The sequence below is a fragment of the Bos mutus genome, chromosome X (assembly GCF_027580195.1).
Source record: "Bos mutus isolate GX-2022 chromosome X, NWIPB_WYAK_1.1, whole genome shotgun sequence".
NCBI lineage: Eukaryota > Metazoa > Chordata > Mammalia > Artiodactyla > Bovidae > Bos > Bos mutus.
Genome location: NC_091646.1, coordinates 51,342,217 through 51,370,140, shown reverse-complemented (window position 1 = coordinate 51,370,140; position 27,924 = coordinate 51,342,217). Strand labels below are relative to the sequence as shown.

The 27,924-nt window shown below is 41.6% G+C and overlaps 1 protein-coding gene across 1 annotated transcript in view; it reads left to right on the top strand.

Annotated features, from left to right (window-relative positions):
• TRPC5 (transient receptor potential cation channel subfamily C member 5) overlaps positions 1-27,924 on the top strand; it is a 348,936-nt gene that overhangs the window by 256,702 nt on the left and 64,310 nt on the right. Inside the window, exon 4 of the mRNA XM_005903665.2 lies at positions 26,026-26,362. Coding sequence (XP_005903727.2) covers positions 26,026-26,362 — 337 coding nt within the window. The remainder of the gene's footprint in view (positions 1-26,025; positions 26,363-27,924) is intronic.

The following is a 27,924-nucleotide window of genomic DNA, read 5'->3' as shown; positions in this document are numbered from 1 at the left end:
AAAAAAAGGCTACTTCATCATCATTATTTTACAGTAAACTATTGAGAGGGGGTGAAAATAACCAAGAGTATTTTATGACTTATCCAATGTAACAAAACTGTGAGGATTTATAGTAATCCCTGTGGTTGTAAGGAATGCTAATGCTTAATAGTCCATATTCTGCCAAAAAAACAGTGAATTCTTGCGTGTAAATACACTGTATATATCAAGCAAAAGTAAAAATTAGTCTCTTGGAATCAAGAGACTAGCCCCATCCCTCTGATTAGTCACCTTGATCCAATGATGGGAGGGGGTTCATTGTACAGGGCTATCCAGGGGAAGTCTAGTTGAGAATAGGAAGAACACCTGCTTCAAGCCCAAGGAACTCCCAAAGTTGTTCAGGACTACCACCATCACTCGGTTAAATCTTGGAAAATGCCAGTTGATCCTGCATCTCTTTTCATACTCCTCAAGGTGTCTCAGAAGCAACTCAGTAATGCTACAGAAAACTTCTTTTTGTGGTAGTTGGATTCTCTAGCTGAGTTTCCTGGTCAAAGTGTATATATTCTTTGGTCTCAAATCTCCCTGGAACATCCCACAGGGATGCAACATATTCCCCATTTGAAGCCTGCTGGCAGGCTAAGTATAGCTAATGACCTCCAGTGTCCATTAGGAAAGAAAATAGCTCCATTGTTTGTCAGTACCACAGGATTCAGAAATTCAATATCATACAATTCATGAAAGACTGCCTTTTCTAGTTCTTTAATTATTTTGCAGAATGAGAGGTGTCTTATCTTCTGAACTAGAAAGAATGTGGTAGATAGAAAAAAACACTTCCTTCCAGGATAAGGAGAAAAAAATGTGTTTTCCAGCTTCTCCTTCTGCTTCTTACCCCTATCATCACCACCACCACCATATGCCACCATAAGCAAGTCATTTATATTTTCTGATCTTCAATTCTTCCTTCTATAAAATGGAATAGATTACCCACTTGAAAATAAATGGAGAGAAAGTAGATTAGGTAAGTGAATCATATCAGCATAGTGGATAACAGCAAAGGCTTTGGAGTTATACAGATCAGGGTTTGAGTCACAGCTCTGTCTCTTTGTTGCTGTAAGCCCTCAGCATGTCATTTAACTGCACTGAGCCTCACATTTTTTCTGTATAAAGAGAGTGTTGTGCTGTGCTTAGTTGTTCAGTCGTATCCGACTCTTTGTGACCCCATGGACTGTAGCCCACCAGGCTCCTCTGTCCATGGGATTCTCCGGGCAAGAATACTAGAGTGGGTTGCCATGCCCTCCTCCTGGGGATCTTCCCAACCTAGGGATCAAACCCAGGTCTCCTGCATTGCAGGCAGATTCTTAACTGTCTGAGCCACCAGAGAATCCCAAAAAATAGAGTGGATACTAATAATACCTATTTCACAGGCTGTTGTGGAGCCAAATTCCAAAACTACTTGGAAGATGCTTAGTTCAATAAATAAACATGACCATTGTACAACCTCACTCCTTTTATTCTCATCACTTTTGATATGTTAAGACTATCAGGCACTTGAATAAAATGTACTGACTGGTTTTTTGAACTTGCCCATAGGACAGTAGGGAGATTCATAGGGTACTGCCAAGGAACCTCAGAAGCCTGGAACAGGGTGATAGAACAGGGTAAGATATTAGTTTTTTTTTTTTTTTGTTTGTTTGTTTGTTTTTTAATCTTCACCCCCAGTCGAGCTCAACCTATATCTAGTCATTCTTTTGAACTGTAACAAAGAAGTGTCTTCCTGGAACCACTGGCCCCATTGGGATGATACACAAAAGTGTCAGGGAGACACTTTGGGTTTAGCCTAAATAATGAAACCCAAGGACTCCTGCGTTTTCTGCTCTGCTGGGGCACTGAAACCTTCTGTACCTTTATTTTATATATTTCTGCTTTCTCTGATTTCCCCAACCTCTGGCCAATCTCTCAGGAACCTATGAGCAAAGTTATAATATATTTGAAACAAGTTATAATATATTTGAAACATACTTTGAAAAAGAAAATATTATAAGTACTAGTTAGACTTTGTGAACAAATTAATAAATGCTTCCCTTAACAGTTGCAGAAACATTACAAACCACTGCTGTAATTAGATCTCTCTCCAACTTGGCTTTGATATTCAGGATCATAACAGAAGTATGTTGGCAGCATTTCAGTACTTTGTGTTTTAGTGCAAATACCGAGCCATTCATTCACTTCAGGAAAAAGACAGATAAAAGAATGAGTTTAAACATCTCAGAACTGAAAGCAAGTAACTAAGGAAGATTATCTGTCCCTATCTGGAGGCTGTGAATTGGACACCAATACATCTCAATGGGAGATGGCTTTGGATTGTCCCTGCTGAAGTACAAGGGAAAAAATGTGCTAGGCCCAACTCACCTAGAGCAATGGGTTTCGACTGAGTCAGTTTCCCCCTCAGGGGACATTTGTCACTATCTGGAAATACTTTTGGTTGTCACAACTTTGGGAAGCAGGAAGGGAGGTGCCACTGGCAATTAGTAGGTATAAACAAGGATACCCCTAAACATCCTACAATGCACAGGACATACCCAAAATGTAAATAGTATTGAGATTGAGAAAATTTGCCCTAGAGAATCTTTCTATCCTTCCTATCCTAACAACTAGCAAATACACTTGAAAGCCTTTCTTGGCACTGTGGGAGATATAAACCATGGTCTCTGCCCTAAGGAAGCTTAGACTCACATAGGGAGACCAACCAAGTATACTGAAGCTACCAGAAACTAAAGAAGTATATCATATAGCTATTTTTTTTTTCCCAGCATAGTATGGACGAGACCCTGGGTGCTATAGGAACTTTCAGGAGGAGAACAGGAGGCATGGCAATCACTCAGGAAAATGTAAAAGAGTTGGATCTTGAGTTGGTATTCAGTGGAGAAAATTACTCATTGTTAGGTAAAAGATGAATCTATGCTCACTACCCATACTTCCTTTCTTCCCATTCTCTACTTAATCAGCATCTTGTAAACTAATTTCAAGACTTCACAAACTGGAGGACACCACACAAAATGGTCTCTTGTAGGTGACCAATGGCATGTTAATCTGTGAATCACTAGAGCTCAATATTCTTTAGCTCCCACCTTTTTAAAATTTAATTGTCTTCCTCCTTGACTTTTACACAATCATCTTGTTCCCTTTAGATCTCTTTATTTCTCTAGCTAACCTCAACAGGTTGGAGGGCCTCAACCTCCATCCTGCTCTCTTTCTCCTCACTCACTTTTCTGCCTTAATTATTTTATTCATTCATTTATCTCCACAAGGGTATAGATATACTTCTACAAGGATCTGAGGTAGTTGCAATCTCATGCTATGACTCTCTGCTATAATCTCATGCATGACTGTGTGCTAAGTCACTTCAGTTGTGTATGACTTTGTGCAATCCTAGGGACGGTAGCATGCCAGGCTCCTCTATCCATGGGATTCTCCAGGAAACAGTACTGGAATGAGTTTGCCATGCCCTACTCCAGGGGATCTTCCTGACCCAGGGGTCGAATTCACATCTCTCACATCTTCTGTGTGGCAGGCAGGTTCTTTACCACTAGCACCACCTGGGAAGCCCCTCATACTATGTATTTTTCCTTAATTCTCATACCCACTGCTATGGTTTTACCCATCATCTCAACATCAGCAATTTTCCAAGCTACACTTCTGATTCTGACATCCTTTTGACATACCATTCCTCCATCCTCAACCACCTGCTGGCCACTGTCCACAGACTCCTCAAATCCAGCATGTCCTAAGTTTAGGGTAACTAACTTGTCCTGGTTTTTCTGGAACTTTCCCAGTGTTAGAACTGAAATTCCCATGTCCTGAGAATGGCCTCAATTAGCTGACCAATCAGGACATATCTGAAATGAATTCATCACTACCCGTCCCAAACCCAGTCCTCCTCCTGACCTCCTAATTTCCCTACACCATTTACTAGCAGAGTATTCTCAACCCCTCTTTACCTCCCACCCTGATGTGCTAAATATTGGTTACTAAATATTGCCAGTTCTATCTTCAAAATATCTCTATCATTATAACTTCTTTTCAGCTCCACTGCTTGAATTCAGGCCCTTATAACATCTCATCTGGGAAGTTACAATAGACTCCTAGCCAGTCCCCAGTCTCCATCCCACTCTCATCCCCTTTGTCAATTCACCTTCCATTCAGCCAAGATGGATCATTCTGAAACATGTATCTGATCATCTCATCAACATGGAAGTCTTGTAGTCTGAACCCCAAGAACAGTATTAAACCTAGGCTCCCAGGTATTCAGGCATGACAACTACACAGTGAAAGACCTTAGACGTGTTGCCATGACTCACTAAAATGCACCAAGTAGTAGTATGAGCTTAAGTGAAAGGGAAAAGCAAAACAAAACAAAACCAACCACCATATTCTTGAGAAGCCAGCAATTTTGAATCTGTCCATTACCGTTTTGCATCTTCTCTTTTTTTTTTTTTTTTCAGAGAAGTATATGACAACCACAGTTATAGTAAGTATAGCCAGGGAATTTCAGGTAGTATAGATCAGTCATGGCCTTGATATTAATCTGAAATAGAACCAATTGGAAGTCACACTGTGCAGAAACTAAAATAGTCTGAGAGGTAATACCCTTGCTCCCTTAGGCTAAGTCTTAACTTGCCTGTGGCCCAACTTTCAAATGACCCCCAATGTTAGAGGCACAGGCTTTCCAGACTGGTGAGAAAAAGAATTTGCTTGACTGATGTTTATATCAGTGTCAGGAAACATATATCCCATTTGAATAATGGTGGTGGTGGCGGGAACCAAATTTAGACTATGAGAAGTGCAAACTGCCAGATGAAGAAAAAGCCTAATGTGTTCCCCAGAGGGGAAAGAGAGCTCATCCCTCCCTCCCTCAATAAAACTTAATGGTCCTCTGTCTCCTCTCTGACACTTGTAAGTGGTAAAGGAACTCACCAAGGTAAAGGAACTCACCTTGGGAGTGAGAAGTTGATTTTCACAAGGGCATTAGAAAAAGATGACTATCAAAAAAAAAAAAAAAAAGGCAGTGCCATAACCCATCGGTTTGCCTCTCTAATATAGGCATTTCTATCACATTGTAGGTAACCTCCTCATCCATCTAGTTAAGTCAGAGATGTAGCCAGCCCACAGAAGAAGGCTCCCCCAGTTAGGTTCCCGACTTTCTTTTTTTGTTTCTATTTGTTTTGTTTTGGCCACATTCATTTTTCTAGTTTTTCTGTCACTTTAAGGGGATGTTGCAACATTCACCTGTTTCATTTATCTCCCAAAGACCTTGCTTCCGAAATTCATTCTGCCTTCTCTATTAGGGACCTTCCTAATCAGGTGCATGCGTGCATGCACGTGCACGTGCGCACACACACACACACATACACCATGAACAAATATATGTCCCTTCATTGTTTAATAGCAGTAACACCAAACTTTTCAACCAGGCAGATGTAAGCCAAGGTCTCTGCCCTATGGGAGTTTAGAGTCTAATCAGGGAGACCAACAAGCACAATTGAGAAAAGGAAGATCGGATAATCATTTTTTGTCTATAACTGCTACAGGAACTTGGAGAATGAGGAGGTCAGCAAACACTGGAATCTTTAAGAAAACTTAAAAAAAAAGAAGGGGCATGACAGAACAATTTAGGCCATGGAAACAAACTCATCAAACTACACTCATGGATCTGTACAGTTAAAATAGTTGCCTCCTTATTGTAAATTTTACCTCTATAACATTGATTTTTAAAGTAAAAAAAAAAAAAAGAAAACATCAAAATTTCAAAGAATGGAATTATAGTTCATTCAGGTGTAACAGAGGGAGAGGGATTTTGAAGACAGAAGGAAAAAAGTCACAGCATTGAGATTTGCTTTCTCTCTCTCTCTCTCTCTCACACACACCCACATATACCCACCCCTCATATTTGTCATATAATATGGTTCAGGCTTATTTAGGCTTAAAGCATTAAACAACTTGTTCCAGAGTAAATCCTCTGGTATCAGTTCCCCTCTAGGCCAAAACCACTGTGTTCATGGCCCTGCTGATCCCTGCACCTGTTCCTCCAGCTGTAAACTTCAGTCTTTTCTCCAGCACTCTAAAGCCATTGAAAATAAGCAAGAATAAGACACTAAGACTATTCGGTATTTAAGTGAACACTAACTATGTGCCAGGCACAGAGCTAACTTTTATCTGTCAGTGGTCATCAATACTCCAAATAATCCAGCTATCACTTTTTTTTTTTACAGTAGTTTTTATTTATTTTTCAAGAAATTATAAGTATATTCTGATAAGTAAAATTCCAGGCTCCACCTTTACTGTGCCCATTATTATTCCCAGCTATAAAATGGCAATAATTGAGCATTTATTTTATTTTAAATTTTTTCCCAAAACTTTTAATTTATGACGGAAGATACACTGTAGTTTTCACCTTTCAGTGACATCCCAGGACCGTTATTTGAAATTGTACTTTTTTTTTTTCTTGTTCTGTGATACTAAGTGTTGGATTTTATATACGCTAAAGAGGAGAGTGAAAAGTTGGCTTAAAGTTCAACATTCAGAAAACGAAGATCATGGCATCTGGTCTCATCACTTCATGGCAAATAGATGGGGAAACAGTGGAAACAGTGGCAGACTTTATTTTTTGGGGCTCCAAAATCACTGCAGATGGTGATTGCAGCCATGAAATTAAAAGATCCTTCCTCCTTGGAAGGAAAGTTATGACCAACCTAGATAGCATATTCAAAAGCAGAGACATTACTTTGCCAACAAAGGTCTGTCTAGTCAAGGCTATGGTTTTTCCAGTGGTCATGTATGGATGTGAGAGTTGGACTGTGAAGAAAGCTGAGCGCCAAAGAATTGATGCTTTTGAACTGTGGTGTTGGAGAAGACTCTTAAGAGTCCCTTGGACTGCAAGGAGATCCAACCAGTCCATCCTAAAGGAGATCAGTCCTGGGTGTTCATTGGAAGGACTGATGCTAAAGCTCAAACTCCAATACTTTGGCCACCTCATGCAAAGAGTTGACTCATTGGAAAAGACTCTGATGCTGGGAGGGATTGGGGGCAGGAGGAGAATGGGATGACAGAGGATGAGATGGCTGGATGGCATCACCGACTCGATGGGACATGAGTTTGAGTGAACTCTGGGAGTTGGTGATGGACAGGGAGGCCTGGCGTGCTGTGATTCATGGGTCCCAAAGAGTCGGACTGAGCAACTGAACTGAACTCCAGCTATCACTTTTTTAAGAGTTGACTATGTGCAAGGCATCTAGACACTGTGCTAAGGACTTTTCACGTGAAGTATCTCATTTAATCCTCCAACAGTCCTAGGAGACAGGCAATATTATTATTTGCATTTACAGACAAGGAAACTGAGAATTAAAAGGACTTGTTCAAGGGCACACTGTGAATAAATGGCCAAGCCAGAGTTTGACCTGAGCTCTGACTCCAAAGTCTACATACCAGAAACTGTGTCATATGATGGTTAGAGCTGCAGGTCAGCAAGCTTTTTCTGTAAAAGACCAGATAGCAAATCTTTTAGGCATCATAGGTCATAGGTCTCTGATGTAAGTACTTAACTCTACAAATGTAAAAAATGAGTGTGGCTATATTGCAATAAATTATAATTTATGCAAACAGGAACTAGGCTACATTTGGCTCCCAGGTTGTAGTTTGATGATCACTGGGGTCAGAGCATCAGTGGTGTATACAGACCTGGGCTCAAGACTGGGGTTCAAGAGACTAAAGTCAAGTTAGTCTCAGAACATTCAGAGGAATTGATCATGGAAGCAGTGCTGATGTGTGCCAACTGTCTAGCCAAAGACTGTGTCAGGTAACATACAGAATTACTTCAAGACTGTCCATCTGAGAAGTCGCAGTTCTCCATCTCATAATAGCAATAACCATAATGTTGAAAATAGCCTCTCTGTGTCTTAGATTCTTCATCCTTCACATAGTAATAGTACATCCCTCTGGAGAAGGCAATGGCACCCCACTCCAGTACTCTTGCCTGGAAAATCCCATGGATGGAGGAGCCTGGTAGGCTCCAGTCCATGGGGTCGCTAAGAGTCAGGCACAACTGAGCGACTTCAATTTCACTTTTCACTTTCATTCATTGGAGAAGGAAATGGCAACCCACTCCAGTGTTCTTGCCTGGAGAATCCCAGGGACGGCGGAGCCTGGTGGGCTGCTGTCTATGGGGTCGCACAGAGTCAGACATGACTGACGTGACTTAGCAGCAGCAGCATACAGTCATCATGAGGATTAAGGATTAAAGGAATGAACAGGTGAAAGTAACCCCATAGTCGAGTAACTCAACAGTAAGTCATTATTTAAAGCCCACAACAAGGCTGGCCCCTAGAAGGAAATAAATTAGGAAAGGCATCGCTCTCTTTAAAATCAAACCACCAAGGTCCAATAGTCTTGATACTCAACAGCAACAATTACTCCCTCAGGACGCCAGCTAATTCTGTTCTCCTTTCAGTTACACAAACCCTTGTTCTTTTTTGAGTCTACATTCCTGTTTTAGTCATTAGTGAGAGAGTCTCCTGGTTTCAAGAGAGGACAGGAATATGAGTCATTATCTATGGAGTTTTTCCTTCAGGAATGAGGTTCTGGCTCCTGGACTCATGTCTCTCCAAGTACCTGACACAGGGGATGGCACAGAGTAAGTGCTCAGTAAATGTTGCTGGTCTGATTGGCTTTGGAGTGGTCCTGCCTGGAAGCAGGAGGAAAGTGACTTCTTAAAAAAAGAAAACTAAGTTATTTCTCTTTCTCTGGCAGTGATAACATGTCTCATGCCAGTTGTTTTTAATATTTATTTTATTTCTTTATTTGACTGTACTGGGTCTTAGTTGCTACATGTGGGATCTAGTTCCCTGACCAGAGCTCTAACCCAGGCCCCCTGCATGGGGAGCACTGTGTTAGCCACTGGACCACCAGCAAAGTCTGGAAAGTGACTTCTTAAAAGCCATCAGAGCACTGTGGGTTCATGTTTTCTTTGCCCATAAGCAAGAGGGAGTAACACGGAGACAGAGACCATGCTCCTGAATAATCACATAGTGAAAGCCACTCAGATAAAGTTTTTTTTTTTCTTTGAGCCAAAAACACATTCATGGAATCTTCTGTCTTGGCTGTAAAGAACCCCCTGAGATACTGTAGCTTGTCAGCCAGCTTTGCAAAAGCCATCCTTGCAATCCTGACTTGCCAATCTTTCTCAATGAAAAAAATTCTCTCCTTTATCTACCAAGTTGTCGCTCGTCCTCTAAAATGTGTCTTGCATAATAATACAGTTTTCATTCTGGAATTTGTTACAGCTATTTATAGGCTCTGACTATACAATGAGGACTGTACTGACTCCAACTGGATGTATTTCTCCAATGCACTATTTCTCCCCACCTCCCCATCCTTCATCCTGCTACTGCTGCCATCAGTCTCCTTTTCTGAATTCCAAGTCAGTAACTGGTATGTCAGAACACACTCTCAGAATATTCAGAGGAGTTGATCATGGAAACAGTGCTGATGTGTGCCAACTGTCTAGCCAAAGACTGTGCCAGGTCACATACAGAGTCACTTCAAGACTGTCCATCCAAGAAGTCACAGTTCTCCATCTCATAATAATAGCAATAGCCATAATGTTGAAAATAGCTAACATTTATTGAACGCTGCCTCATCTAATTCTCATAATGGTTTAGTGCAGCTCTGCTGATATTTTTATTCCTTGAGGCATTTTCCTCCCAGCCTCTTGATTTAAACCAGTAGGATCACAACTTCCAGTTGACCTAACCACACCCTGTCTGACTTTTTTTTTTTTTTTTTTTTACTGGAGTACAGTTGATTTTTGTGGGCTTCCCAGGTGGCGCTAGTAGTAAAGAACCCACCTGCCAATGCAAGAGACTTAAGAGACACGGATGCAATCCCTGGATTGGAAAGATTCCCTGGAGAAGGGCATGTCAACCCACTCCAGTATTCTTGCCTGGAAAATCCCATGGACTGAGGAGCCTGGTGGGCTACAGTTCATAGGGTTGCACAGAGTCAGACACGACTGAAGCAACTTAGCATGGCAGGGCACATAGTTGATTTACAGGTTTTCCTGATGGCTCAGTGGTTTAAAAAAAATCCGCCTGCCAATGCAGGAGGCACAGGTTCGATTCCTGGGTCAGGAAGATCACTTGGAAAAAGAAATGGCAACCCATTTCCATATTCTTGCCTAGGAAATCCCATGGACAGAGGAGCCTGGGGGGCTACAGACCATGGGGTTGCAAAGAGACACAGCTTAGCAACTAAACAACAACAACAATAAATAGTTGATTTACAGTGTTATGTCACTTTCTGTGGTACAGCAAAGTGGATCAGCTGTATATATACATATATTCACTCTTTTTTAGATTCTTTTCCCATTGAGGTCATTATAGAATATTGAGTAGACTTCCCTGTGCTATACAATACTGTCTGACTTTTTTTTTTTTTTTTGGATTTCCAGGCTCCATTCATCAATTGTCCTGACATGCTAGGTCACTTGTTCCCTTTCAGGTGAGCCTTTACCCAATGCAGGCTCCCCTTCTAGAACTTTCAGGTAGGAAGTGAGCACCCATCACCCTCTGCTGCCATCTCATGGCTAGAACAAGCCATTGCATTGGATTTAATTCCACAGCACTAGATGTTTTCCAGGAGAAGGCAATGGCACCCCACTCCAGTACTCTTGCCTGGAAAATCCCATGGGTGGAGGAGCCTGGTAGGCTGCAGTCCATGGGGTCACTAAGAATCGGACACGACTGAGTGACTTCACTTTCACTTTTCACTTTCATGCACTGGAGAAGGAAATGGCAACCCACTCCAGTGTTCTTGCCTAGAGAATCCCAGGGACGGGGGAGCCTGGTGGGCTGCCATCTATGGGGTTGCACAGAGTTGGACACGACTGAAGCGACTTAGCAGTAGCAGAATGTTTCCTGGAGAAGGCAATGGCAACCCACTCCAGTACTCTTGCCTGGGAAATCCCATGGACGGAGGAGCCTGGTGGGCTGCAGTCCATGGGGTCGTGAAGAGTCGGACAAGACTAAGCGACTTCACTTTCACTTTTCACTTTCACTTTTCACTTTCACTTTTCACTTTCATTCACTGGAGAAGGAAATGGCAACCCACTCCAGTGTTCTTGCCTGGAAAATCCCAGGGACGGTGGAGCCTAATGGGCTTCCATCTTAGGGTCGCACAGAGTCCTACACGACTGACCTGACTTAGCAGCAGCAGCAGCAGTTTTCAGAGCCCATTAACTCCAACACAGGAGAATTATAACATCTGCCAGGGAATCCCATTTAGCTTTCTGACTACTGGGTATACTTGCAAATGGAAAATGATACATTTTTAAAATACATGTTCTAAAACAGAGTTTTCAGCATCTAGTTCACTTTTCTTGATTTAGTTCAAATCAGTGAAGCTGAGCGATAGTTTGAAATTAGAGGTATGACTGCCAGTTGACTTATTTTGTGTCTGCTCCTGTGCTGCCGTCACTATTGGTTGCCCATCTCAGGAACAGGAACCAGCCAGCTGAGTCCCAAATGTCTCAGTAATCCTTGGGTAAACATACATCTTTTGTCAGAAAAAAAAATTCACCAAGGATTAGTGATCTGAGCAAATAGCAAATAACAAATTGTGTTAGACAAAGACTACATGTAAAATATAGGTGCTATTTCCCACCATAATCTGGGCCTAAACTTCTTGCCAAAACCTATTTCTTCGTCTCAAATTTCTGCTGCAGTGGTAAAAAGCAGAACTGTTTAATGAAAGCACGACTCAGCAAGCTCCTGCCATGGTGAGAGAAGGAAGGGGTTCTGAGCGTTTCTCCCTCTTTGGGAAAGCTTGCATTGCCACCAGTTTCCTTTCTGAGCATTTTTCTCCTCAACAGAGCCCATCTTGATTGACAACTACAAAACAAACCAACAAAACTTGTTCTGTCTCAGATCATTTCTGCTGGCTTTTTAAATATACTTTTATACACAACTAGACTATTTTCTGAAGAACTGACATCTGAGGCAATGAAAGTTTGGCCTATTCCAATTGCAGCCATTCACTGAGGGAGCAGAAGAAGATTCTCAAAGGTTAGTAGACTTTTTCAAACTACCAAGAAAGGCCTTTTCATCTCAGATCCTGCCACAGCCAGGATTTTTCTTCCCAAGCCTCACCTTCTCCCCTGGGTTGAGGGTGGGGACAGCTACTCATTCTCACCCTTCAGATTTCCTTTCCTCCAAATGAACTAAAGGAAGAAGTGTTTGCAGCTGTCAGTCTCCTAGCTTGAAGTCAGCTGATCTCCTTTAGGAAACACAGAGATAACTCACTGCCAATTACTTAAGAGAACAATAAGCCTGTACCGCCTTCTGAACCTCTGAATGTGAAGCATATGTCAAGGTGACCTTCCTTCTAGTCTCACCTATTGCATTTTTGTACACACCCAACAATTTAAAATCATCTGCAAATAACCAATCAGGGAACTCCACATGGTATTGACTTGTTTGATCCTGATCTAATTTTTTCTTACTGACAGCCTCCATGGCAGGGAACAGGCTAGATGATGGGAGTTAAGAAAGACTTTTGTAGTCCGACCACTGCCTGTTCCTAATGGAGCCACTAAAAGCTCAGTGCTACTAGCTTTTTTTCTCTGCCTCATAGCCTGGCTTACTTCTCAAGAGCCCATCTGTCCCCCTCAACACACACCCCACAGCCTCTGCTCCTACCAGGGGACTTTCCCTCATTTTCCATTACCTCTGCAGAATGGGGCCTCAATCAATAACCAGGGAAGTCTGTCCCTAGCTCTTTACTCTTAAATAAAGACTAGCTACAGTTTTTTGACACACAGCAGGCACTGAGATGTTAATTTCTGTTATTACTATTTAACCTCTCTGAGTCTCAGTTTTCTAACCTGTAAAATGGGTGTAAATATGATACCAACCTCCTGGATTTACTCAAAACATAGAAAATGCTTTTAAAAAGTATCCAAAACATAGGAAGGTCTGTATACATCTAATCTGTGACCGTTATGACTACTACTAGAAAAATGCCTTGAAAGCACACAGAATATGAAATGAAAAGAGAAACATACGTGAGCAGGTGTGTGTGTGGGTATGTTTGGGAGTACTTCGGGGGGAAAGAGTTCTGTTTGGGTTATGCATTTGAGATGCCCACTGGGCAGTCGAACATTTAGGTCTGAAGTTTAGCAGGGTGGCAGGGAGGAAATTTTCTCACCTTAACAAATAAGAGTAAATGCCTGTAAAGCCCCTGAGATGTGAAATGTTACACAACATACCCAATTGTTGTGAAATGTTACACAACATACCCAAATGTTACATACACATACCCAATTGTTCCTCCCCTTTATAGGGTGAGTCAAGGGTTCTACATGTAAGTGGTATAACTGTAACATGAAGTGGGCTTCAAGAGATACCACAAGGAAGAAGCAAGGTGGTCTGAGCTCAGGAAGGAGGTATCGCCTCTGGCTGAGGCAATCAGGGAAGGCTTCCAAAAGGAGGTGAGGTTTAATCATTTTAATCATGATTTAATTATTCTCTGCAGTCTTCCCTTATGAATCTAAGTGCCTGCTGATTTGTCCCATCTCTAAATGCCCTAGGTGCCTCATTACAAAGTAGTGAGCTTTTCCTAACACTAATTGGATCCAATTTGAATGACTAGACTTTATGCTGACCTTTATTTTTATAAAATGATGGTAATGGGAGATCAAAAAGGCATAGGTTTTTCTTGTTGTTGTTGTTTTTGTATTTTCATGTCCTTACTTGGCAAAACGTTCTCTGGATTTGGAGGGGGAGTAACCTTCACTGGTCTGTTGAGAGTCAGCCATCTGGGAACCTGCCACTTTTACCATCTGTAGTGCTTGTGAAGGCATCTAAACATAAACCTTTTTGTCCCATTACTTGTTTCATGTGACTTTGACTGGCCTCTCAATGAGATCCTGCAGGCAGAATCACTGTCACTGTCTCTTGTTGGGACCCTCTCCCCACATGCGCCATGAAGAACTGGCACAGCAGGGTACAGAGCTACTTGTTGAAATGCCTGAACTGAATCATGTGGACCTTGCATCCCCTTGGCTATGAGCAAGTCAGATTCTGCTCTGCCTTGGGTTCAGCTTGGGAATCAGGTGTTAAAGTCACGTGGTTTTGACAGCTGTAGGAATAAAAGTCACTGATAATAGACTAGTGAGGAACTAGGGAGATAATTCTCACTGAATGAAGTCAGTTTTCATCTGCTGAGGTGAAATCAAAGCGGTTTTGCTAGATGTTTGGGGGAGAAGTGAGATCTTTCCAGTAGAATCTGACAATATTGTTCTCAAGGATTATTCTTTGGAGAGGCAAAGAGCCCTTTCCTGGGAGCATTGGAGAAATGAAGCATTTCAGAAGGAAAAAAAAAAAAAAAAACTGTAGTGAAGTCCCTAGAAGATTTAAGAAGAAAAGATTTAGACAGGTTGAAAATATGAGTCCAGTACAATTTGTACTGGGGTTAAACCAGGAAGCTGAGACCTTCACTGTCTCCCCCATGTCCTTATTTATATGTGACTCTTTCTGCCTCTCATAGATGCCACTTAGGAGCCCAGACTCAGAGAGCACCCCATCATTTCTAGTGTTTGCTGGCAGGTAGGCCCCTTATATTAATAGCTAGATAACTGACTAATATGAAGTACTCACTTTAAACTGTTAAGGGTAGTTAGTTGTTTTCTATATTACCACTTCCTACAAACATGAATATAACTTCAAGGCCTCAACCCAAAGTAATAAATGATGTGGGCATTTCAATCACTGTGGCAAGGCCAATAGATAAGATACTGGAAAATTCAGCTTTCTGCAGGTCTCAAATCATACCATCCAGAGATTGACAGAGTACAGTTATTAGTCTACGGTCAGCCAAGCTAGGGCTCCAGTCCTGGCTCTACTATTAGCAGGAATGTGAGCTTGGGCTTAGTCTCATCATCTTAAAGTGAGTATGATACTGATAATCTGCCTTTAGGGTTGCTGTGAAATGATCCATGTGAAATCTGGTAGAGTGTCTGGCATACTATAAGAGCTCATTGTGATGGTGGTGGTGGTAGTGTAGCCACTCAGTCAAGTCCAACTCTTTGTGTCTCTGTGGACTATAACCCACCAGGTTTCTCTGTCCATGGGATTCTCCAGCCAAGAATAGTGGAGTGGGTTGTCATGCCCACTCCAGGGGATCTTCCCAGCCCAGGGATCAAACCCACATCTCCTGCTAGGCAGGCAGATTCTTTACCACTGAGCAACCTGGGAAACCCAGAAAAAACTCATTATATGGTAGCTAATCTGACTATGTTAAGAATAGTTCCTAGTTGCAACTCCTAAGAGATTTGACTTACCTACCAGATTTCACCCCCTACATACACTAAGGAAAGAAGACTTTGGAAAAAGAGTGTTCCACCAAGATTCTAAACCACTCATTCAACAAGTATTTATTCAGTGTTTACCTTGTACCTGGCACTTAACAAAATATTGTTAACATAATGGAGACTAAGACATGCTCCCAGGCCTTGAGCAACACCCAGTCTTCTGACTTTTAAGAAGTTACTATACTGCTAAAACTTGTTTCTTTGAAGCCCCCTAAGGAGGGCATTAGAAAAGGACTCTATCATTTGGACTAACTCACACACAAATACTACATCACTTTCCATGAAAATTTAAAAATTCAAGAGGGAAGGCACTTTTAGAATGGTGGTGTTAGGGACTTCTGAAAATCCACTCTAAAAAAATAAGACATTGGAAAACTTTTCAAATTCAACTTCTTTACCACTCTTGAATTTAACCAAAGGCTTGCAACAGAGGAACATTTATTCAAGAAAAACAGCTGAATCTCAGTAAGAACAGCAAGTTTGTGATAGTTTAGCTTGCCCTCTTCCTATCTACCCAGCTCCACAGTAACCTTGAAAACCAAAAGTTTTGAAATTCTAGTAACTGTGAAAAGGAGCAGTTTGGCAGCCAATGGACAGGAAAAGGACTAAGTTTCGAGCTCTTCAAAAAGATCCATTCCCAGAGAATTGTCATTATATGACCTATCTGGTAAATCTCTAGAAAAGCTCCATTTACGGGGTTTATCTTTGTGTCATCTGACTCAAGACCAATAGACCTTTCCCTAGGGGCACTTTTTGAAAAAAATAAGCAGCAATTATTTAATAGCATGGCTGCCTGAGGTAATGGCTAACAGTTGAGGCAAACAATAGGCTTAACAAAAAGCAATCTGATTCCAGCAATTAAAAAAAAAGGATTATACACCATTATAACTGGAATGCAAGAGTGGGTCAACATAACAATCAATCAATATAATACACTATAGTATTAGAAGGAAGGGGAAAAAAAAAACATGACCACCTGAATTGACACAGAAAAGTACTTAACAAAATCCAACACCCTATTATCATTAAAAAAAAACTCAGAAAACTGTAGAACTTCCTCAATCTGATGAAGGCCAGGTATGAAAAACTTACAGCTAATACTACACCATCATCCACTCAATGGACATGAATTTCAGCAAACTCCAGGAGATAGTGGAGGACAGAGGAGCCTGGCATCCTACAGTCCATGGGGTCGCAGAGTTGGACATGACTTAGCCACTGAAAAATATCACACTTAATGAAAACTGACTGAAAACTTTCCCCCTAAAATCAGGAACAAGACAAGGATGTCCACTCTCACCATTTGTATTCATCACTGTACTGGAGTTTCTAGCCATACCAATTAGATAATAAAAGAAATAAAAAGCATTTAGTTTGTGAAGGAAGAAGTAAACCATTTTATTCGCTGACGCCATGTTCTTGAATATAGAAAATCATAAGGAATCAACAAAAAAAGCTCTTAGGGCTAATAAATATGTTCAGCAAGTTTGCAGGATACAAGATAAATACACAAAAGCAGTTGTTTCTACACACCTGCAATGAACAACCCAAAAATGAAATTAAGGGGGAAAATTCCATTTATACTAGCATCAAAAAGAATAAAATACTAAAGAATGAGTTTAGCAAAAGAAGTGTAAGAGTTATACAGCAAAAACTATAAAAGACTTGTTAACTGAAAAAAAAAAAAAAGACTACACAACCTAAAAGTTGAAATTATGTTTTATTTGGCAGATTTTCTGAGGACTTAAGCCAGGGCCACAGCCTCTCAGATAGCTCTGAGAAACTGCTCTGAAGAGATAAGGGAGAAACCAGGATATATAGGAGCTTTTGCAATGAAAACAAAGTAGTCAGAACTTCAAAAGATTACTGTTAAAGAAAACCAGATATCTCAAGTTAAAGAATTGAGCACTTTTCTAAGTTATGGGAAGATGCAAGAATCTGGGCTCACTGAAATTATTCTTTTGATATACACCTCAGCTACCTGAGACCAGTATCCAGCTCTTTTCCATCTTGAATCCCCATCAGGGTACACAGTTGGAGGAAACTGTAATGGCTGATGGACTGGCAGCCAGCAGAGTCCTTTAGTCTCCATCCTGAATTCCCTCAGGGCTGACCATCAGGGGTGGCTGTAGTGGTTTAATGGCTGTAACATCTTTTGTTTACTGATATGGCAGGCAATATTTGTTTTCACTGACACACTGTTGAAAAAGGCTAAAGAAGACCTGAACAAATGGAAAGACATTAAAAGCTCATGAATTGGAAAACTTAATGTTGTTATGATGGCAAAACTTCCCAAATTGTTCTATAGGTTCAAGGCAATCCCTATTAAAAACCCAGGTTCCTTTTTTGTGTGTAAATTGACAAGAAGATCATAAAATTCATGTGAAATGCAATGGAGAGGCAGTGTAATCAAAACAATTTTGAAAAAGAACAATGAATTTAGAAGACTCATGCTTCTCAATTTCAAAACTTACTACCAAGCTACTGTTATCAAGACAGTTGGGTACTGGCATAAGGATAAATATCAATAAATGGAATAGAATTAAGAATCTAAAACAAATCCTTATATTTATGGTTAGTTGATTTTCAACAAGGGTACCAAAATGATTTAATGGCAGTTCTATTTCCAGTTTTTTAAGGAATCTCCACACTGTTCTCCATAGTGGCTGTACTAGTTTGCATTCCCACCAACAGTGTAAGAGGGTTCCCTTTTCTCCACACCCTCTCCAGCATTTCTTATTTGTAGACTTTTGGATCGCAGCCATTCTGACTGGTGTGAAATGGTACCTCATAGTGGTTTTGATTTGCATTTCTCTGATAATGAGTGATGTTGAGCATCTTTTCATGTGTTTGTTAGCCATCTGTATGTCTTCTTTGGAGAAATGCCTTATGATCCAGCAATCCCACTGCTGGGCATACACACCGAGGAAACCAGAAGGGAAAGAGACATGTGTACCCCAGTGTTCATCGCAGCACTGTTTATAATAGCCAGGACATGGAAGCAACCTAGATGTCCATCAGCAGATGAATGGATAAGAAAGCTGTGGTACATATACACAATGGAGTATTACTCAGCCATTAAAAAGGATACATTTGAATCAGTTCTAATGAGGTGGATGAAACTGGAGCCTATTATACAGAGTGAAGTAAGCCAGAAGGAAAAACATAAATACAGTATACTAACGCATATATATGGAATTTAGAAAGATGGTAACAATAACCCTGTGTACGAGACAGCAAAAGAGACACTGATGTATAGAACAGTCTTATGGACTCTGAGGGAGAGGGAGAGGGTAGGAAGATTTGGGAGAATGACATTGAAACATGTAAAATATCATGTAAGAAACGAGTTGCCAGTGCAGGTTGATGCACGATACTGGATGCTTGGGGCTAGTGCACTGGGACGACCCAGAGGGATGGTATGGGGAGGGAGGAGGGAGGAGGGTTCAGGATGGGGAACACATGTATACCTGTGGCGGATTCATTTTGATATTTGGCAAAACTAATACAATTATGTAAAATTTTAAAATAAAATAAAATTTAAAAAAATGATTTAATGGGAAAACAGTAGTCTTTTCAAAAAATGGGGTTGATCTCGGGTGGCCTTGCCCTGTAGTGGCTTGAAATAAAATTTTGGTTGCCTGGCTAGAGGTGTGTGAGGCAGTGAGAGTGCTAAATTCTAGACCCTAGACCACAGGGACAAGGCTTTGGCCTGTCAGCTGTGTAGAAATGAATTTCCACAAAGAGATGGAAAATAGTGAAACAAGTGTATATTAGGAGAAAGACTTTGTGCAGATAGACACGTGGGTAGGCTCAGAGAGTTGCACTCTAGGGGTAATTGGAATCACTTATATGGGGATTTCTTTTGGCCAATGGTCTTTCATTGCCTGGGTCTGAGTCCACAGTTTATCTCAGGGTCCTCCTCTGTGTGCATGTCATCTCTTAGCCAAGATGGATTTTAGTGAAGAGGCCTATGGGTAGGTTGATTTCACTTGACATTACTGTGAGGTGCAGCTCCCTCCCTTTTTGACACCCTGAGGAGCCTTTCTTTGCATATGTAGTTGGGAAGGTCTCTCTGACCCCAAGACTAGGAAATATTTGGTCTCTTTATCTCTTATCTGGGCAGGACTCAGCTCCTCTCTGCGCCTGGTCTTTTTCTCTGTCTTGGAGTATCTGTCCAGAGGGGACAGACTCCAGCAGTTCATCCTAGGGCCCATCTATCTGCTGCCTCAAGAAAAGTGAATATCCTTATGCAAATAAATGAAGTTGGACCCTTTCCTCCCACAATATGCAAAACTTAATTTGAAATGGATCAAAGAACTAAGTATAAGAGCTAAAGTGATCAAATTCATAGACAGACCCATGAAAGTAAATCTTTGTGGTCTTGGACTGAGTGATGCTTTCTTAGATATGGTTGCAACAGCACAAGGAACTAGAAGATATAAAATGGACTTCATCAAAACTAAAAACTACTGCTCTAGGCTCTGTACATTTTGGCCTTCAGTGTACTCAAACACAACACATACACACTGTGGTTTTATTGCAATCTCTCTTTCTGAGGCATTCTCAAAATCAACTAGAGATTTATTAAATAACCTGTCAAACTGGAACTTCAATATACAAGCAGGAATTAGAACTTTGCCTTCAAAGCTCATAGACCTGTTTGGATTAGATACTACATGGTGGCTTAAGACAAGTTTGCTTTATAACATTCTAATTGTAATTTGTTCTGCCAGAGTCCACACCACCCTATACTACTCTTGTCAGATACAAAAATAGAAAATAAAAACCTGTCCAACTTTAAAATTATCATCTTCAGCCAAAGTGAAAATCAGAGCAGATGCATTGAAAATAACGATTGGACAGTCATCAGGCAGTTCAGTAGCTCAGTCATGTCCAACTCTTTGTGACCCCATGGACTGCAGCACAACAGGCCTCCCTGTCCATCACCAACTCCCAGAGCTTGCTCAAACTCATGTCCATCAAGTCAGTGGTACTATCCAACCATCTCATCCTCTGTCATCCCCTTCTCCTCCTGCCTTCAATCTTTCCCAGCATCAGGGTCTTTTCCAATGAGTCAGTTCTTTGCATTAGGTGGGCAAAGTATTGGAGTTTCAGTTTCAGCATCAGTCCTTCCAATGAATATTCAGGACTTATTTCCTTTGGGATTGACTGGTTTGATTGGAATTGACTGTAGTCCAAGGGACTCTCACTTGTCTTCTCCAACACCTCTGTTCAAAAGCATCAGTTCTTTGGCACTCAGCTTTCTTTATGGTCCAACTCTCACATGCATTCATGACTACTGGAAAAACCATAGCTTTGATTAGATGGACCATTATTGGCAAAGTAACATCTCTGCTTTTTAATATGCTGTCTAGTTTGGTCATAGCTTTTCTTCCAAGGAGCAAGCATCTTTTAATTTCATGGCTGTAGTCACCATCTGCAGTGATTTTGGAGCCCAAGAAAATAAAGTCTGTCACTGTTTTCATTGTTTCCCCATCTATTTGCCATGAAGTGATGGGACCAGGTGCCATGATCTTAGTTTTTTGTATGTTGAGTTTTAAGCCAACTTTTACACTCTCCTCTTTCACTTTCATCAAGAGGCTCTTTAGGTCTTCTTCACTTTATGCCATAAGGGTGATGTAATCTGCATATCTGAGGTTATTAATATTTCTCCCAGCAATCTTGATTCCAGCTTGTGCTTCCTCCAGTCTAGCATATCACATGATGTATTCTGCATATAAGTTAAATAAGCAGCGTGACATACTCCTTTCCCAATTTGGAACCAGTCTGTTGTTCCGTGTCCGGTTCTAAGTGTTGCTTCTTGACCTGCATACAGATTTCTCAGGAGGCAGATAAGGTGGTCTGGTATTCCCACACCTTTAAGAATTTTCCAAAGTTTGTTGTGATCCACACAGTCAAAGGCTTTGGAGTAGTCAATAAAGCAGAAGTAGGTATTTTCTGGAACTTTCTTGCTTTTTCTATGATCCAACGGATGTTGGCAATTTGATCTCTGGTTCCTCTGCTGTTTCTAAATCCAGCTTGAACATCTGGAAGTTCATGGTTCATGTACTGTTGAAGCCTGTCGTATGTCCATATGAAGTAGACAGTTATGTCCACATGAAGTGGACGGTTATATCCACTTTTTAAAGAAGCTTCACATCTGTATTCTTGCTTTGCTCCTGCTCAGTCACTTCAGTCATGTCCAACTCTTTGTGACTCTATGGACTCTAGCCCTGCCAGGCTCCTCTGTCCATGGGATTTCCCAGGCAAGAATACTAGAGTGGGTTGCCATTCCCTTCTCCAGGGGATCTTCCGGACCCCAAGGATCGAACCTGCATGTCCTGTGTCTCCTGCATTGCAGGCGGATTCCTTACTGCTGAAGCCTTTCCAGAGAGCACAGTGGTAAAGAATCTGCCTGACAACACCTGACAATGCAAGAGATGCGGGTTCAATCCCTGGATCCAGAATATCCCCTGCAGAAGGAAATGGGAACCAACTCCAATATTCTTGTCTATGAAATCCCACGGATAGAGGAACCTGGCGTGCTACAGTTGATGAGGTCCCAAAAGAGTCAGACATGACTTAGCGATTAAACAACACCACCAAATTTTTGCTTTAGGAAAGAGCTATTTATTGGGTCAGAGTTCTTGGGATGCACAAGAGAAAGAAGTCCTAGGAGATCATAAAGACTATGGAGAAGTGGTCCAAATGTCTGGTATGGCAGCATCAGGGGGCAGTACTATAGAATAGCAAACTACAAATTGCTACCTGTTTTGTGAATAAAGTTTTATTGCCACACAGCTAAACCTATTCATTTACATATTATCTATTGCTGGGCTTGTGCTGAACCAGCTAAGTTGAGTCTTTGCAAAAGGGATGATGTGGTCTGCAAAGTTGCAAATACTTACTGTCTGGCCCTTTACAGAAAAAGTTTGCTGACCCTTGTGTAACATCAGTACTTCAGTCTGGATATCTCCATCTAGATGTCCCACAGACAAATCTAACTCAGCAGGTATAAAAATGCATGCATAAACTTGTTCCAGCTTCAGTGTTCCCACTCTTAGCACTACTGCCTACCAATTCACCCACAGAAGAAGCCTCTCTCCCTTTTGCCCTCTCACCCTATATATTATTGGAGAAGGTGATGGCACCCCACTCCAGTACTCTTGCCTGGAAAATCCCATGGACTGAGAAGCCTGGTAGGCTGCAGTCCATGGGGTAGCTAGGAGTCGGACATGACTGGGCAACTTCACTTTCACTTTTCACTTTCATGGATTGGAGAAGGAAATGGCAACCCACTCCAGTGTTCTTGCCTGGAGAATCCCAGGGACGGGGGAACCTGGTGGGCTGCCGTCTATGGGGTCGAACAGAGTTGGACACAACTGAAGTGACTTAGCAGTAGCCTTAGCAGCCTGTATATTATTTCACATCTCATCCATCACCACATCCTGCCAATTCCACCTCTTCACTATATTTTGAACCTGAGCACATCTCTTCATTTCTACTGCCATTAACTTAGTCTGAGTCATGATCATTTTGTACAAGATTAACAATGGCTTTCTAACTTGTCTTCCTGCCCCTAGTTTGTTTTTTCTTCTGGAGGTATAAATAAGATTTATTGATTAATTGATACTGTGGAAATATCAAATTGTATAGTAATCTCTAAGAACAGTATTTGGGGGCAATATTGACAGTGAGGAAATTGTAAATAGAGGAGGGTGACATAATCTTATTTTGATTCATTACATTTCATTTGTTGGTAAGTCATTTGTAGTAAAAATATCATTCATCTCCAAGCTCTTTGAGAATGGAGAACACATCTAATTCATCTTTGCATCACCACAGGTAGTTACCAAAAGGCATGACATAGACCAGGCATTATAATTATTAAATAAATACAATAAAACAAATTATACAGATGAATATTTTTTACCTTAAGTGAAAATCTCCTTCAATTTTATTTTGCCAGAGCAAAACTATTCCAACAATTTAATAAACAGGCTTTCCCATTGCTTTTTTCCCTAGGGTTATATTTATATCCTTCTTTATTTCTGCATATTGACATATAACAATGTTCACCTTATTTTTACTGACTGATTGGTATTCATTTGAATGTATTTCTCATTGTTGATTATTTAGTTTTATTTTTCCAATTTTCCTACCCCTAACTTTGCCTACCTTCTGCCCCCGAGCCATTTTCTACTCAATAACCAGAAGGATCTTTCTAATGTCTAAACCCGATTCTGGCACATGCATGATGATATATGCAGCCAAGATTTAATGAGCCCTTACTATGTGCTAGACATAGTTCTAAGTGTTTCCTGTGTAGTAACTGATCTTAATCCTTACACGAATCCTCTATTGCTGATGTTGTTATTAACTCCATTCTTTAGGTGAATACTTTTAAGAACAGAGAAAACCAATGTAATCTAGCTCAAGTGTCTATAGTTTAAACTACTCTACTGTTCTACACACACACACACACACCCTATCATTCATGGCTTCCCATTGCTCTTAAAATAAGTCATACTATTTATAATGGTTGAAGACTATCATTTTGATCTGTAACCCTTGCCTACCTCTCCAGCCTCATCTCTTGCCATCCAGAGCCTTGCAGTTAAGCAGCAGCCTCCCCAGACTCCCTGTACCAGTCATGCTCATTTTCACCTCTATGCCTTCAGTCATATTATCCCCTCCACTTTAGTTGTTTACTCCCTTCCCCTCTCCTCCCCTACACACAGCCAGCTTCTACAAATCCTTTAATGCTCCATTCCGGTATTGCCTCCTCCAGGAAGCCTTTGCTGAGCAGATTTGCACTTCCTCTGTGTTCCCATTATGCCCTGTTTTCCATCCATTTATATGCCCTTACTGTACTGTTTCATAACTATCTTTTTATATATCTGTCTCCCTCACCAGACTGTGTGTTCCCAGTGGTTTTTCCATTGCACTCAAATATTTTGTTTTACCCTTCTATTTTTTTTGTACCTTTTTCTAGAACCTTTTCATCCCAGGCTTTGGCACAGGCTATAATGCCAAGAAGAGTAGAAAGGGACTGTATAGGATTTTGTCATTTTGTGTGTGATTGTGTGAAAAGGAGATGTGAGGATATAAGGGGGATCATGAACATCTTTTGAGAAAATGAGACCTCATGATAAAAAGACTTTAGAGGTTGTTTTTTTTTTTTTTGTCATTTTGCAATAGTAAACTGCTTTAGGGTGGGCTAGACCCAAAAATGGAGAATGGCTCAAAGACAATATAATTATCTCAGTCATGTAACTGTCCAAGATAGATATTCTTGATCAGCAAGATAGTTCTCCTCCACGTGGTCATCGAAGGACAAAGGCTAACAGAAGCCCCTGGACCACCCTGAGTTACCAGATCCCAGTCAGCAAGAAGGGGAGAGAACATAGGGGACTTCCATAGGTCAGGCCTTGTGATGCCAATCATCATTTCTCCTCACATTCCATTACTGAGAACTTGGTCATGTAACCATGCCTCACCAGGGGAGACTGGGAAATGTAGTCCCCCCTGTGCTTAAGGAAGGGGAGAATGGTTTTGGTGGGAAGCTAGAGACCTTCACAGATATACTAACAATAAAACTGGCCTAGTTTACCTTGAGTGTCAGATAAATGATGGAAGAATTTTATTTCCTTTGTACCAGAAAACTATATGGTACAGCTCCATTTAACCTTTCCCATGGGAAGCTGCAGCAATCAGATAGAGGCAATATTTAAAACGATTGCTGACAGTTGAGCTCCCTGTTGAATTGCTTACGAGGAAGTAGCAGCCAGAGGGTGACTTGCAATGCTGATGATCTCTTAACTATTAATAACTGACATGTTGTAGATTGCCTCTAAGTAAAATCCCAGCTGAGTTAGGTACCATCTTATAATATTGGCCCCCAAATATATTTTCCTCCTTTGCATGTCTGGACTAGAGAAGGTGTTAAATGGCAAAGTAGCAACATGATTCTTTGCTAGCCAAGAGGTGCTCAGAAGCAAAAGGAGGGGAAAAAAAAATCAAAAAGGGAACTCATTTCCATTCCAAACCATAGCCACAGGCATGAGCTTATTCGCTGCCAGTTTGTGTTTGCCCGAAGTACACACTTGTTGATGATCTCATGCAAGCTGGGGGAATAAGCAAAAGTGAATCCACTTGAAATGAAACATCCCCATGATTCTCTGCAAAGAGGCAGGTACATTCCCAGGAGAGCTTTGTAGAACAATTGCCCAGGTTCTACTCCCCAGAGGAGGCTCATTTAGTCAGTCTGGGGTGTGACTTGGGAATGAGGAAATTTTTTTCATGTTCCCTGGATGATTCTGATACTGAGCCAAGTTTGAGGCAGCATCTCTCTAATATGATGAAAGTGGGGAGTAGGGGGCACATATGCCAAAGCACAGACCAGAGCGATTTTGTTTAATGTAGGAAACAAATCATTAACCCTAACTCTCCTAGCTTGACATGTAGAGTTGGCTCTGAGATTAGACCCACCTGTGGGACCCTGGAAATCAGGCCTCCTCTGGGAGTGGGCCATAAGCTGGCTGTAAACTAGGAGAGCGATTATGAAGGTAGACTTCCTCCCAGCCGTCCCAGATGCCTGACTTGTTCTCTTCTTTTCCCAGTTTGTGGCCCAGCCCAATTGCCAACAGTTGCTTGCCACTCTGTGGTACGACGGCTTCCCTGGATGGCGGCGGAAACACTGGGTCGTCAAGCTTCTGACGTGCATGACCATTGGGTTCCTGTTTCCCATGCTGTCTATTGCTTATCTCATCTCACCCAGGAGCAACCTTGGGCTGTTCATCAAGAAACCCTTCATCAAGTTTATCTGCCACACAGCGTCATATCTGACCTTCCTCTTCATGCTTCTCCTGGCTTCTCAGCACATCGTCAGGACAGACCTCCATGTACAAGGACCTCCCCCGACTGTTGTGGAGTGGATGATACTGCCTTGGGTTCTCGGTGAGTCACAGGGACCAGAAGCTATGGCCAGACTGCCTGCTGGTCTTGTCTAAAGAAACTACTGGAATCAGCAGTTGGACTGGCCCTGAAATAAGGCACCTTTCCTCTGTGTGGTGGGATAGTTGTTGGGAATCTCAGAAATGTGGTTCCTTCCCCCCCTGGGCCTGGGTCACTTGCTGTCACAGGGTTTGCCATGAGATTGGCAGTGTACCCAGGGCTTGTTTCAACTAACCTAACTTTGTCAATGACAAGGAAGTTGTCTGTCAGTGGGTTTAGAGGGAAAGCCAAGTGTTAGTCAGGACAGGCTCAGGTAGGCTGGGCAGGGCAAGTGCTGAACAGTCTATTTGATGCCTTCTTTCCCATCACTGAAGTTGAGGGGATGCCACCAAAATCTGCTGCTTTCCTATGACTATGCTAAATGATCCCTGTACTTATTATCCAGGGTCCACATCCTATTTGGATACTGATTTCACAACCAGGAGGGAAACCTAGGAAATTCACACAATTCATGGTAAAAAAGCAGCCTTAACCAGAAGTCTCCAGGCATAATTACATTGCATTGGACCCTCCAGTGCATCACCACCCTCCAGGTCCTTGATACTTAAACTGAGGTCCCCAAACCAGCAATGTTAGCATCAACGTGTTAGACATACAGATTTGCGAGTCTCACTTAGGGTCTGTGAAATCAGAATCTACATAATCCCCATGTAATTCGCATGTATTTTAAAGCAGGGGTCCCCAACCTATAGGATCTAATGCCTGATGATCTGAGATGGAACTGATGTAACAAATAATAGAAATCAAGTACACAATAAATGTAATGCACTTGAATCATCCCAAAACCATCTCTCACCCCACCCCACTGCCATCCTGGTCTGTGGAAAAATTGTCTTCCACAAAACTGGTCCCTGTTGCCAAAAAGTTTGGGGACCGCTGTTTTAAAGTCTGAGATGAAGCCAGAAAGAAAAACACCAATACAGTATACTAACACATATATATGGAATTTAGAAAGATGGTAACGATAACCCTGTATGCGAGACAGCAAAAGAGACACAGATGTATAGAACAGTCTTTTGGACTCTGTGGGAGAGGGAGACGGTGAGATGATTTGGGAGAATGGCATTGAAACATGTATAATATCATATAAGAAACGAATCGACAGTCCAGGTTCGAAGCAGGATACAGGATGCTTGGGGCTGGTGCACTGGGATGACCCAGAGGGATGGTATGGGGAGGGAGGTGGGAGGGGGGTTCAGGATTGGGAACACGTATACATCTGTGGCGGATTCATGTTGATGTATGGCAAAACCAATACAGTATTGTAAAGGAATTCAATTCAGTTCAGTTCAGTTCAGTTCAGTCACTCAGTCCTGTCCAACTCTTTGCAACGCCATGAATCACAGCATACCAGGTTTCCCTGTCCATCACCAACTCCTGGAGTTCACTCAGGCTCACCTCCATCGAGTCAGTGATGCCATCCAGCCATCTCATCCTCTGTCGTCCCCTTCTCCTCCTGCCCCCAATCCCTCCCAGCATCAGAGTCTTCTCCATTAGTCTCCAAT